The 12,753-nt window shown below is 36.2% G+C and overlaps 1 protein-coding gene across 1 annotated transcript in view; it reads left to right on the top strand.

Moving 5' to 3' along the window:
* Positions 1 to 12,753, top strand: part of FMN2 (formin 2) — a 164,675-nt gene that overhangs the window by 125,026 nt on the left and 26,896 nt on the right. Inside the window, exon 15 of the mRNA XM_075042186.1 lies at positions 4,407 to 4,458. Within this exon, the coding sequence (XP_074898287.1) occupies positions 4,407 to 4,458 (52 nt within the window). The remainder of the gene's footprint in view (positions 1 to 4,406; positions 4,459 to 12,753) is intronic.

Raw genomic sequence — 12,753 nt, 5'->3', positions numbered from 1 at the left:
AGAAGTATAGACCTTGCTCTAAAGAGAGACCATCTTTAAATAATCTGAAAGTATCTTAATGGGAAAAGCAGGCAAACAGTGGAACATCATGCAACAAGAAGGCATTAAAGATGCTTTCAAAAGAAAAACTGAAAAGAAAACTAATTCAGTATATGTTGTAAATAGTACATAAGGCAGCTTTGGTCCATGAGAGGTCACTTTCACTCTAAAATGTTCTTTTTCTGATATGGCAATGTTTTTCAATATGACCTGAAGTTATTTTTCAACTATATCCTTTTCAGTAGATTTTACAAAATATGTATGCCTTCAGAATTATGAGAGCTGCATGTAAAGCTCTACAATATGTTGAATGTATGCAGGCAGAGATATAAAACTAAGTTTTACCTCTGCTTACTGATGCATTACATGAAATTTAGGGGGTAGTTTTTCCTGGTATGATATAGTCTTTAATAGATTTGGAACAGTGTATTTGAAGGTGGTTTAGTAAGTTAGTGTCAATGATCAAGAAATCTACTCTTAGCAGGGGGTTGGAGAAAAGATGGTGAGTCAGTAAAATACAGAATATTTTCATTTGGGAAAGATAACTGACCCAAGAGAGGGAACTCCTACATCTGTCAGAAGAGCCTGCAAGCAGTCACTGCCATGGCCAGCTGACAGATTCTGAATATATATGAACGCAGATATGGCTACTGGATGACTACAAGATTTCTTTTAATGTTTTAATGTTTTTCAAAGTCAGTGAGACTTTCTGAAGTAATCTTGTTTCTTGAGGATAGAGATAGAGAGAAATTTTAGTGGCAGAACAGAGCACTCAGATGTTCTTAGCTGCCATGGTATCCCTGGAAATGACCAATTTTCCTGTATCGGCCATTACTGTGGTAGGATCACTGTGGAATGGGTAGGGATTTTCTCCTTTTTACTCCACCTGTTGGAGGAGTTCTCTCTTATAAAAGGAAATACACTTTTCTCCCAAGACTGTTCTCCCAAGGTGGACACCTTGCAGCTGGTACTTAGCACTTAATCGATATAGGCTGCCAAGAAGGAAGAATGCCAAACTTGTACCTTTCAGGCACTCTTTACAGTTATGATGAACTGCTTTGGAGGAAGAAGTGACAGTGAAGATGCATTATATTGAATGAAATGGTAGAGTCTAATGCACTCTGGGACACTTTGACTGAATCTGTTGTAACTGAATTTTTTTTCTTCCCCTACTCAAACAGGAAAAATGAGTTGATAGCAGTTTGTCAATGGGGTGATTAGTACAGAGCAAAATATCAATAACCACTAATATCAGGTGATCATATCAGTGCTAGTTCCAGAAGTTATAGGAATCTCCAGCTGCTTCAATATCTGATAGTTATTCTATTATATCCAGGTGATAGTAAGAATTTGTGTTTTTGATAACAGGAGGCTTTCTTCCCTTGCTGGTTAAATCTCAGTACATGTCTTTGACTAGCCATTGTCCACAGCTTTCAGATGTTTACTGTATGCTAGTGCAAAAGCAGTCATCTGAATATTTTCTTTGGACAGGGACAGATCTCTGAGTGTACATACTGTATTTTCTTCTCTTTCACTGGTGCCACCTGTCGTCTTGTGGAAGCAGAATTGTTTTCATACTGTTCTTTAACTTTTTATGTCTAGAAAAATGAGAAAGTAAATGGATTGCAAGTCAGATTTACACTTGAATAATATCACTTTGATAACATGCAAAAGGTTTAGAAGTGTCATCACATATTTGGAACAGACTACAAGGGAATTCTCTCTTAGAGAAAATTATTTCCTTGCAAGATTCTGTTTAATGCCAAGAGGCGATCTGATGCAGGATGAAATCTCTTTCTGTGGGTATAGTAGCTGCTCTATGCATATGTACTTACCACTTCTTAAAAAAAATGTTATTACATGCATCCGCATTGTTCAGGGATTCTCAAGATTCTTTTCATTGTGTTATACCCATTTGCCATGAAATGATTAAAAGTACAGATGCTTGAAGGTTTTGGGTTTTTTTTCCTCTTTCCCTCTGGATCATAGTAACTTTCCTTTTTAATTGAAACAAAACTTACTTCAGAATGGGGACATTCTGACATGCTTTGATAAGCCTAGTATAATATGTTGTGCTTGCACTCTTTCAAAAAGTAAATTATGGAATATTTGCTCTGTTGTTGGTGGGTAAATTATTGTTTGTAAGCATGTGCAGAACAGTTTAAATAAGGAAGAAAAAACCAAAACTAGACAGCTCAGATGATGTTATATCCCATCAATCCTGGAAATTATAAAAAGAGTTATATCCTATGAATATGATGCGTGTACTAAAAGACTGTCCTAGGCTGGAACATGCTTGCCTCTGTTTCCAAGTATTGCTTAAATGAAGGGAGTCCAAATTACATTTTTCAGTAATAGAATTATTTATTTTAAAAGTTATATCTGCGGATACTTAGTGAAAGTGTTAATGCAGAATTAGATATTGGATCTCCCTTCATCCAGGGAGTTTGTGTGCAGTTTCTTCTCTCTTGCACCATATGGTTTTAGAAGTCATACCTTGACTTTCAGGACTGAAGTATGAAGAGAAAAAAAATATTAATGAAATTCTGTCAAAGCTGCCAGGTTTCACCTGGTTTCATATCCAAAGCAAGGCAAGGCTTTCAAGAAAAACTCTTAAGTCAGCCCAGATTCACTCAACACTGGGCCCAAGTTCACTCGAAAGGGTTGTGAGCCCTCACAAACCTTTTGAAGAATCTGGGCTGAGTTTCAAGTCAGTATTGAAACCTGTAATCAGGCAGGCTTCACGTGCTCTTGAATTTCCTTGAGAACATTTACCCAGCTCTCCCTCAAGTTTTCTGTGGTTTGCTGGGATTTTTTTCACTTTCAGCAAAACAATGATGGAGCTTGAGTCTTCAAGTAATGATTACTAAATCCAATGTTTGCTGCTGCAAACAGCCAGGCAATGCTCACCCTACTCAGCAGACTACATTACTACTAATAAAAAGCATTTGCAGCATCAGACATAGCTCTGATCCTTGTTCTGACTGGGGAAAGAATAGTGAAACTCCATTTGTGTATCTTTGCTACAGATTTCACATGTCTATTTTAGTGTTATTGTATGTTTGTAAAGTGCCGTTGATCGAAACATTGTAACCGAAAAAGTGGTTATCTTTGTACCCTAATAATTCCATTGCCTTTCTCATTTTTGCCAAAATTAAAATTATGATTTCCTTTTTCAAAGGCAGTGTGTCTACAATGTAGAAGAATAATTTTAATGAATTATTATTGTAGATCTATGTAGGGACAGTGGACTAAAAAATAGCTTAGAGGTTTATTCTTCTTTTTTAGGTTTCTATATGAATTCTGTACTGTTGCCCTTTGTTTTCAGGACAGTTCAGAGCCTCTTCATGTCACAAAACCCACTGACTCTTGGGAATCCTAAAGTTCTCCTTGCAAATTAGCAGGCCAGTAGTCCAGCAGACTGAAAAGGGGAATCAGGTTCCAAACGGAAAGCTTTTGGCTAAAGTGTGCAGATCTTAAATGCGATTTAAGTTGTGCTACCTGAATGACTCTATAAGTATAAATCTCACCTAAGCATGCATGCGCAGAACAGTTTGTACTGTTGCTTTGCATATTAGTGATGCCTAAGTTAATACGCATGTTCTTGTAGGTTTTGTGTATCAGAATAGCTATCTAAGTGAAAAGGATACAAAACAAAATATGAGAGAACACATGGAAAACAGATAATTTTTTCACCAATGTGTGGCAATGACAGTTTTGTATTTTTAATTTCCTTCACATGATCACCAAATGATAATTTCTTTCATATAAAACCAGTCCTGTTTTCAATATGGGCCTGCTGTGGCTCTAGTACTTTGCTAACTGATGTGTGTACAGGGAGACGGTGTGTGCAGGGAGAGGCAAGAGGGCTTTTATTTGTAACTGTTGAGCAACTTTTAGAAAAGCTGTAAGGCTGAATCCTTCCTGCTCTTCACTCAGCTTTTCCTCCTCTTGGTAGACCACTTCCCATGTTTGTTAAGTTTTCAGAATCATTCTTTAAGATCTGTTTTTAAGTCACTTTCCTGACTTGGTTGTTGTTTATATTACTGCAAGTTTTTTTTTTTTTAATTTTCAAAACTTGCTTCAAGTTTTTTTTGTGGTTGTGGTGTTCTGGTTTTTTTATTATTTTTGTTTGTTTGTTGTTTGGGTTTTTTTTTAACAGGGATATCAAAATTCATGTAGTTTTGTGTGTTTGGGGTGTGTGTTATTTGGTTGGTTTGTTTGTTTTTCTCTCAGAATTGATGTATATGAGTATATCCTCAGGTGGTGTCTATACATTTTATACATGACATTTACAACAAAAATTATCCTGAACTAACATCTTTATCTTTCACCTTGTACCTAATTCTTTGATTGTATTTTTACAGCTAAAATAGACCAAGAAAATGAAGAGAAGTCACTGGCAGAAGCACATAAAAGGTAAGAAAGAACAATGCAGTAAAATCTTGCTTTGCTAGAAGTTGCTGTATTGGTAGCCAGCATTATTGTATTTTTGAATAGTGAAAGAAACGCACTCAGAAAACTAAGTGATATTTATTTCTTGTCAATTTTAATTTGACAATTAGGAAAAAAAATTGAAGGACTATAGACACACAGCCTACCTTTAGAGAAATATTGCACATGACTCCTGTCTTTCAGAACATGCATGTACCTTATGTAAAAATAAATTCAGTCTATATCCTTTGGACTGAGAGAAAACTATTCATACTACACCAGAATCACGGTGATTTGACAGACACGTAGCATTCCCCAGGCAACTATTATTTGTTAGGTACCACTTCCTGTGCTTATAAAATGTCTGCTTTAAAATAAAGAATGGAAATCTGTTTTTTAATATACTAATGATATGTATAATTAAATGTGACTTCCTTTGTAGAATTGCTAATAGATCTTCAAATAGGTTTTTGTGGCAAAAAGCAAAATGCCTCATTAAATTTCATTACAAATGTGTGCAGTTGAGAGTTTTCAAAATTGGGAATTTCACTGCATTGCACAACTTGTGGTTTCTTCTGATTTTTTGGCAGTGTTCTCCAAAAGTTCTCCAGAAGCAGAGTTTAAATGGGACAGATTTTTATCTGTCCCAATAAAAGACCAAAATATGACACACACCATTTATAGTCCAGATTTAGTGAAGCTGACAGTCTGCATTTGTTTTTCTTTCACTAAAAATAGCATCTTCTTTTTGTACTAGCTACAACTGCCACTGAATATATGCTAATACAGTCATTATATATTCCCAGAGCTGGGAAGTCTTTCAATTGGATTCTGGTAAAATATGCCACTATAAAAGGTTCTAGTTTTTACTATGGTTTGTTAGCCATTCTGTGGCCCCGATGCCCACATTTGCTACCTGCTGTAATGCCACAGTGCAGTTGACATCTTTCCTGGTACAGCACTACATTTTCTCTCTATTCCCTCGGGCCATGTACTAAAGATACGACCTGAAAAGGAAGCCAAGGGGAGAGTGGATCTTCCTCTGCCACAAGAAGCTCCCTTCTTACTTGTAAGGAGATGGTAAGTCCTTGAGTGGTACATCGGTGATGCAGGATCATGATGGAAAAAATGGAACAAAGGGAGCAATGCTTTGGCTTAGTATCGTACCTCTTGCTCAAGTATATGAAAGGCATTCCTGACATTTCTTAGGTTTGTTTAACTGCTGAGTTACATAATTCTTATCCTTAAAAATCTCCTTCACGATAAAACTTTGAGAGAAGAAACTGCTGTTAGGAGAAGAGATTTTTGTGATCTCTGCTCTTTTAAACAAACTGTTTCTCCTGTGGAAAATGGATCAGACTACATGTTCAAAGCTGACACATGTCTAACGACAAGGGGAATCTGCAGTCTGTTCAGGAATCTTGTGATTTGTCACTGTCTTCACTCTTCATCCTTACTTTTTTCCCTGACTGCACTGGAACCATCATATCCAAAACTTTCTATTGGTATATCTAGCATCCACAAAAAGGGGGAAGAAAGCAAACTGCTCCCTGGATTCTCATTCAGCTTGGTCTGCTCCTTCCGACTTGTCCTAATTCTTTCTTCTCCACCTGTGTTGAGTGCAGCAGCTCCTTTTACATAGTAGTTTGTCAAAGAAGAAAATTCATCTTCATTGTTCCTCTTTACTGTAAATATCTAGCAAGGATAACATCACATCAGAATCTTTTGTGGAACACATGAGGAATTATGCTAGGACAACATTAGGGCAAAGTTATTTTTACTATTATCTAGGCTACATTCCTCTTTCTTTCTTCCTTCTACCTTCCCACTGAAATTCTTTATCAGACTAGTGGCATTTGTTAAAATACTGAAGACAGCTTCGTGTTACAGTTTTAGTATTATGTGTATTTATTTCATTAAGACCTTTAATTGGGCTTCGAAATAAAATGCTTGGGATCTTTTTTGGCAGGGGGGGTGGGTGTAAAAGAAGATGAGAGCTTAAAAAGCTGAATAAAAGATTAGTTACATTTGGCTAATCATAGGTAGAACAGCAGTGCATAGGATGGCTAGACAAGCAAGTAGTGCAAGGAAAAGTGATGGATTAGATGGAGCAAAATTAATGTGATTAATGTGCTTGGATTTTCCTTTTTTTGAAGTGGATAACTTCAGCCCGTGTATAAGTTCAGGTCTACCCCATGGTAACATTTCTTTAGCTTTCAGTAAAATCTATAGATTTTCTTTTTTGTTGTTTTGTTAGTTTGGGCACAAAATATTAAAGCTGGTATCTCCATAAAAATATGAAAGTCTAAAAGAAAAGCTCTTGCAGCAATAACAACAAAAATGTTTCTAAAATGAATAATGATTTGGGGAAAATGCAGCAATGTGTATTTTAGAAAAGTTCAATTGTGCAATAGATGAGCTGAAATGGAAAGTTAATCTTCCACACAAAATAAAGACAAAGAAAATGGAATGTCGGCTCTAGGGACTCCATACAGCGTATAGCTGTTCATTTGTCACAAGTGAGAAAATGTTTAATCGGTTTTGAAATGATGTATTCTCTCTTTATTTATCGTGTTTAGTGACTTTAAGAGTGTCAGTATGTAAAGTGTTTATCCAAGGAATGGATTTCTGGCACATGGATAAAATGAAAAGTGAAATGTTTAGCTCGCAATAAGCATATGTTCCAAGATCTCTCTGAGTAAGTATCCTGAGATGAGAAGAAAGCACACAGGTCTGTGTTTATCTAGCTTACGCAGGCAGACAAGGAAGGCTCCAGCCTGGTATTAACACTGAAGTGACATGGAATGTCTTCACCAAACCCCAAACAATTACATCATTCCCTTAGCAATATTGATAAAGTGTAATAAAGAAGAACCTGGCACTTTCCAATTAGATCCTCATTGCTAAATACTTGAGAAACTGTGAAATACTTGACAAGTACAGTAAAAACCACTGTTTTGGGGGGAGGGGAAAGAAGTAAAACAGGAGAGGGAGAGGAGGAGGAGAGAAAGAGATGGTTCTTATATTTTAGAAGTCTACAACTTGGCGCCTTTTTTTTTTTTTTTTTTTTTAGATTACATCCTCTGTTCCAAGATGCATAGCTATATGCTCAATTGTCACAGCTGTATATAACATTTAAACAATGTTAAAATTTAGCATCTTTGAAAATTGGGAGATACAGCACACTTTCTACCAAGCACAAATATGTTCTGTGTTTTCTGTATTTTCATTTACTTAGCTTTAAATATCTCTAGTCTTTCAAGATGTGATTTTATTTAAGCAGGGAGAAAAAATTAGAAGCACTATTGTTTCCAGGTATGCTTAATACAATTTTAGAATGAGATAGAGTTTGATCACAGTATCCAGAGCAAGTAGGAACCAAGATTGCATCAAAGTAACTGTGAAAAGTAATATGATAGCTGATGTCTTGTTTACCATGCTAGGATAAAAAGCAATAGCAACAGCAGCAATATAATCTTGCTGGCTTATAATCAGAAATGAGCTAGTTGCTCCTCTTCTTGCACTTTATTCCTGAAGAAGCAACAGCTAGACAACCTGACTGGAATTACCAGAAACAGCATTCAGTGAAGCTGAAGGTCCTAATTCTGTGCCTCGCTACCTCTATTCAGCTGAATAGCTATGAAGGAATAGCATGTAGCTTTATTAATTTCTTATAATACCTTACCCAGTATTGAGTTCTGATCTCCTTGGAAGGCTGCCAGATTAGGGTCTTTTTTTAGAAGAAAATAAATCCAAACTGTAACACTGATCTCTCTTCTACTGTAATAGTGAAGATGATCTTTTTCTTTTTCTTCCTCTCTACCTGCAATGATTCGTCTCTTCTTGGAATAACACCTCAGGAATCATTCACAAATTGAACTGGAGATGTTTGGTTTAGACCTGAAACACAGTCAGATGATCTTCAATTCTTCCTGCTATCTCTGTCAAACAATGAAGCATGGGTTTCTAAATTCAGTGCAGTAGCACTGAAAATTGCTCAGTTTGTTTACTCATACTGTTGTCATCTAAGAGGCAATGTATGCTGAGAATCTCTTAAGAACACTACAGGTCCTTATATTTCTAATATTTCAGATAGTATAACCCTGCTTGAAGTGCTGACATAGGTCACTAAGACGACAGTCCCATATAATGGTGGCTTGATTTGGGGTGAAACTGTTTTTCCTGCTGTGATGCCTGATGAGGGCTGGATAGATAGAAATGCCGCTCACTATCGTGGCTTTGTGTACATCACTGATTTTAACAAACTGAGAATTTAATCTGTTCTTTAGTAAATCTCAGTGCATTATGAGAATATATATTTGTTTTTTAAAAAGTCAAACAGAGGACTTTCTGCCTTCTGACATAAGTATCAACTGGGGAATTTAGGATGTGTGTGGCTGGATATGGAACACTCATCTTGCCGTGTCAGGATATTTTTATTTGGCTTATTTTATAATTTGCTCCCATTACTTGCACATTCCAGTGATTTTTTTTTTTTGATTTTTTTTTTTTAGTCTTTTAAGTGCTTCCTGAGTGCAGCCTCCCAGGCACCTCTTCTGTTTTCAGGACTTTTAATAATCCATTTAACAATGTGTTGTTGCTTTCTTTGCTGTAGCAACAAATGACATTAATTTTGAAGAGAAATGTTTACCTTTAAATTCCCTGCAAAAAAAAGTACTCCTGACACAACAGTCTTCACAGACTTCCATTGGCTTCACTGAACATGAGACTTGGGGAGGAACAAAGCTTTACACCTGCTTATGAGCTGACAAGTTGATGACACTTAGAGAAATAGCAGACAGTATGGTACAATGGCACTGCTGAAAAGCAACACCTAAAAATGTAGCACCTAAGTCTGGTAATCCTTTAAAACAGTAAATGTTCCTCCTGCCTCCCTACCCTTCACACAATGGTTTGGATTGTTTCCAAATGTGAACTGTAAAGTTAAAGTGAAAATTGAGTTAATGATTGATATAAAGTGGTGAAAAGCTCAGAATGGAGAGAGGTATGTAGTTTAAAAAAACCTCAGCACAACGCTTTTAACTGAAAGGCAAGAATATGCTGTTGGACTCCATCTTTCACTACTCTTTGGCCATTCGTCCTTTGTTGGTTCCTTTACTGTTAGGTCTCTTGTCTTGCTGTGTGGCTCCCAGCATGCAGACTTGAATTGCTCATGGTAATACATTTCAGACTGTAGGTATACATTAGTTGCATCAGCAAAAAGTAAATACTTGGTGAGCAAAGGAAATGTGTATAGAAGAAGCTTACAGACTGTTAAACAGATTGGATCATTCTAGTTTAGTATCACATCTCTGACAAAATATCAGGGCCTGTAAATATGCAGTAATGGAAACTTAGCCAGCAGCTTAGTTGTGATGTCAGAAAGTCTCTTCTGAAACATGGATAATTGATCTTTCCCTGAAAGATGAAGCTTTTGTCCTTTTCTGAAAATATTTGCCAAATGACTGCAAGTCCTTAAGCATTTGCACTACCGATTTTTGTCTATAAGAGGCTGATCCTTCCTTTTAAAGATGTTGGGCTGCTTGCTTAAAAAAAAAAAAAAAAATAAAAAAATTCATTGGTTTTAAATTAGTTTGCAATTAATGGCATTCAGTGCTAGTATGAACAAATGGTAATACAACTTTAAATAGACTGGGGTACAATTCAGAGATCTAATAATCTGCAATGTAAACTCATCTTTATGCAATTTATTCTACGGTTTATGTAGAGGGCCTATTCTTAGATCTTACAGTAAAAGAATAAAGGATATTAGTTTAAGGTGCAAATACAGTTACACAGCTAAGTAGCCTTGACAACAATACAGTTAAGTAACACCCTGATAACAATATAGTTAAAATAACTGAAGTCTGATCATACCCAAAACCAATGCTATAGCATTAAATTCAAGATTTAAAAAACGTAAAAGAAGAATCATGTAGCTAATAAAACTAATGAAAAAAAATAGATAAATTAAAATATTTAAATGTGGCACATTGTTTTGACCTCCAGTTTATGTCCAGCAGGTGGTTTCACTGACCTCAAAAATTCAAGATATTCCTCTTGAGATGTTGTAGCTGAAGTAAAACGCTTGTGTGTGTGTGATTAGCTTCAGTGCCTCTCCATTGTGCATCAGCTTCTGATTATGTTCACTAGGATTTTTCTTCCATCATATTGTCTACCTGAGCTGTTTAGATTGTTTCCTAAGACCTTCACAGTATAGTGTTTGCAATTGCAATGACTGTGACTTAAATGTGGAAAACACTTCTTTTTTTTTTTTTTTTTTTTTTTTTAATGTTGACTTGCCACTACAGTTGTTGCTTTCTTCCTTGCTGTATTTTAAGTTTTACTTTAAGGATTATTATATTATATTGCTGTTGTCATGTATATGCAAATAGAAAAGCAGAACGTCAGGGCTGTGGTTTAATTAGGTCACAATTGTGTTAACTCATCTGGGAACTATCCAGTAATAACTTGTACAATATAGGTCATTCCTTCTGTAATAATTTCCAGCTGATGGAAGGCTGCCATCAGCCCCTCCACAGTATAGGGCTTGCCTCAGCCTATTGCTGAAACCCCACTGTGCTTCTCGTATATGGAGATTAAGTGACTAGGAAAAAAAGTGTTGCCTCTTTACTCTTCTTCGGTTTGTTCCTTGGCCTTGTTGCCTTGTTTCTTGTCTTCCTTAACAAGCTAGATTCAGAAACAGTTTTAATGAGCCAGATGCCTTCTGCACCGTGTTTTAAATGAATGCTTCTCATGGAATAACTTGCACTCGCTTCTTTTTTCAACTGCTGCCTGAAAGATGGTTCTACCTTAATCAGTCTGTTGAGGAGGTAAGAGTTCCTTCTCCACCCCAAAGGAAACAACTAGGGCAATGGTCACCCCAGACCAGAAACACCATGAAGCCTTCACATAATGCTTGGAAGGGATGGGAACAGCTCCTCCAGACATGAAAGAATGTTCTTGGGCCAAAGGAGTATGGCTTGTTTAGCTTTGCTTGGATGTATGAATATTGGTGATTCACATATCCAGAGTGATATGGTTACATATTACAATCTTTCCATCAATTCTAATGGCTGCCACCTTGTCATTTAAACTTGATCCTTATAGAAAATGCTACCCATTTTTCTCTACTCACCTAAACAAAGATACTGTCACTACTATGAAGAGAATGTATTGGGATAAGTCAGGAGTTCAATCATACATGCCTAATGTTTGAAAAATGCACATAAAGACTTTTTCAATCTGACACTTCAACCCAAATTTTGAAGTCTTTCAATTTGCTTTCAGGTGATTTTGTTGTAATTAACTCTAAGAATATGAAAGCCCCCGTGAATATTTCTGTCTTCTCCAAAGGCTGGATTGCTCCCATTCATAGTTGTGCTGGCTTTTGATGATATTGGGGAATCCTGTGTTCATGCTTGTTAAGGAGAGAGCTCTTGTACATTGAATTAAGAACACTCTTCAGAGCAACCTTGAAGGGTTAAGATTAAACTGCATCACAGAACATTTAAAATGCTAGAAGGTTCTATAATACCCAAGTATTTCAGAGCATTTTTATTGTATAATTTTCAAAGAATAGAAACTGAAACCTAAGTTTGATTTGAGCACCAAAATAGAAGAGCTTATGACAATACTCCCAATCAGACCTGTAGATTCATTTCACGTGTTATTTTTAGAGTGTGTTTTTGTAGATGCACATGTATAAAATTTAATCTATGCTGGATTATATTCTTACAGTGTGGGTTAATATTTATATGTACATGAAATCTGGTAAAGCATCTGTGTGGTTTCTGTGTAGATATCAAAATAATCCGCTCTAGGTTTAAGGTAAATTACTTCTTAATTTGTTAGATAACTCTGACCTTGAGCCTGCATGAATTTCAGTTATAAAAGTGAGCCATACCATGGGAGCAGGCAGATTGCAAGGCTGAGGTTGACATCAATAAATTGAAAAAACATAATAAAACTTTTAACACAATAGCTTTAAATAATACAATTAATAGTAGTATTAATAGTAATATAGTACTGTCAATAGTACACAATGGTTACACTACCTTCATATGTAATTATAACCTTTTTAAGTAATGGTGATTGCTCAGAAGACCTCCACTGCACTAGACAGTGAAGATGAGGTGTGTTAATAGAAACATCTGGAGACAAGTTGGGATTTAACATGAGGCATTTAGCTGTTTCTTACAGCACTGGGGCTAGCAGCTTGTGTCAGATCACCATTGAAATTCATTCTACCACTGTATTCTGTGTCTACTGGCACCTTAT

The sequence above is a fragment of the Buteo buteo genome, chromosome 12, assembly GCF_964188355.1.
Source record: "Buteo buteo chromosome 12, bButBut1.hap1.1, whole genome shotgun sequence".
NCBI classification, from domain to species: domain Eukaryota; kingdom Metazoa; phylum Chordata; class Aves; order Accipitriformes; family Accipitridae; genus Buteo; species Buteo buteo.
This window is presented reverse-complemented; position numbering and strand designations above follow the sequence as displayed.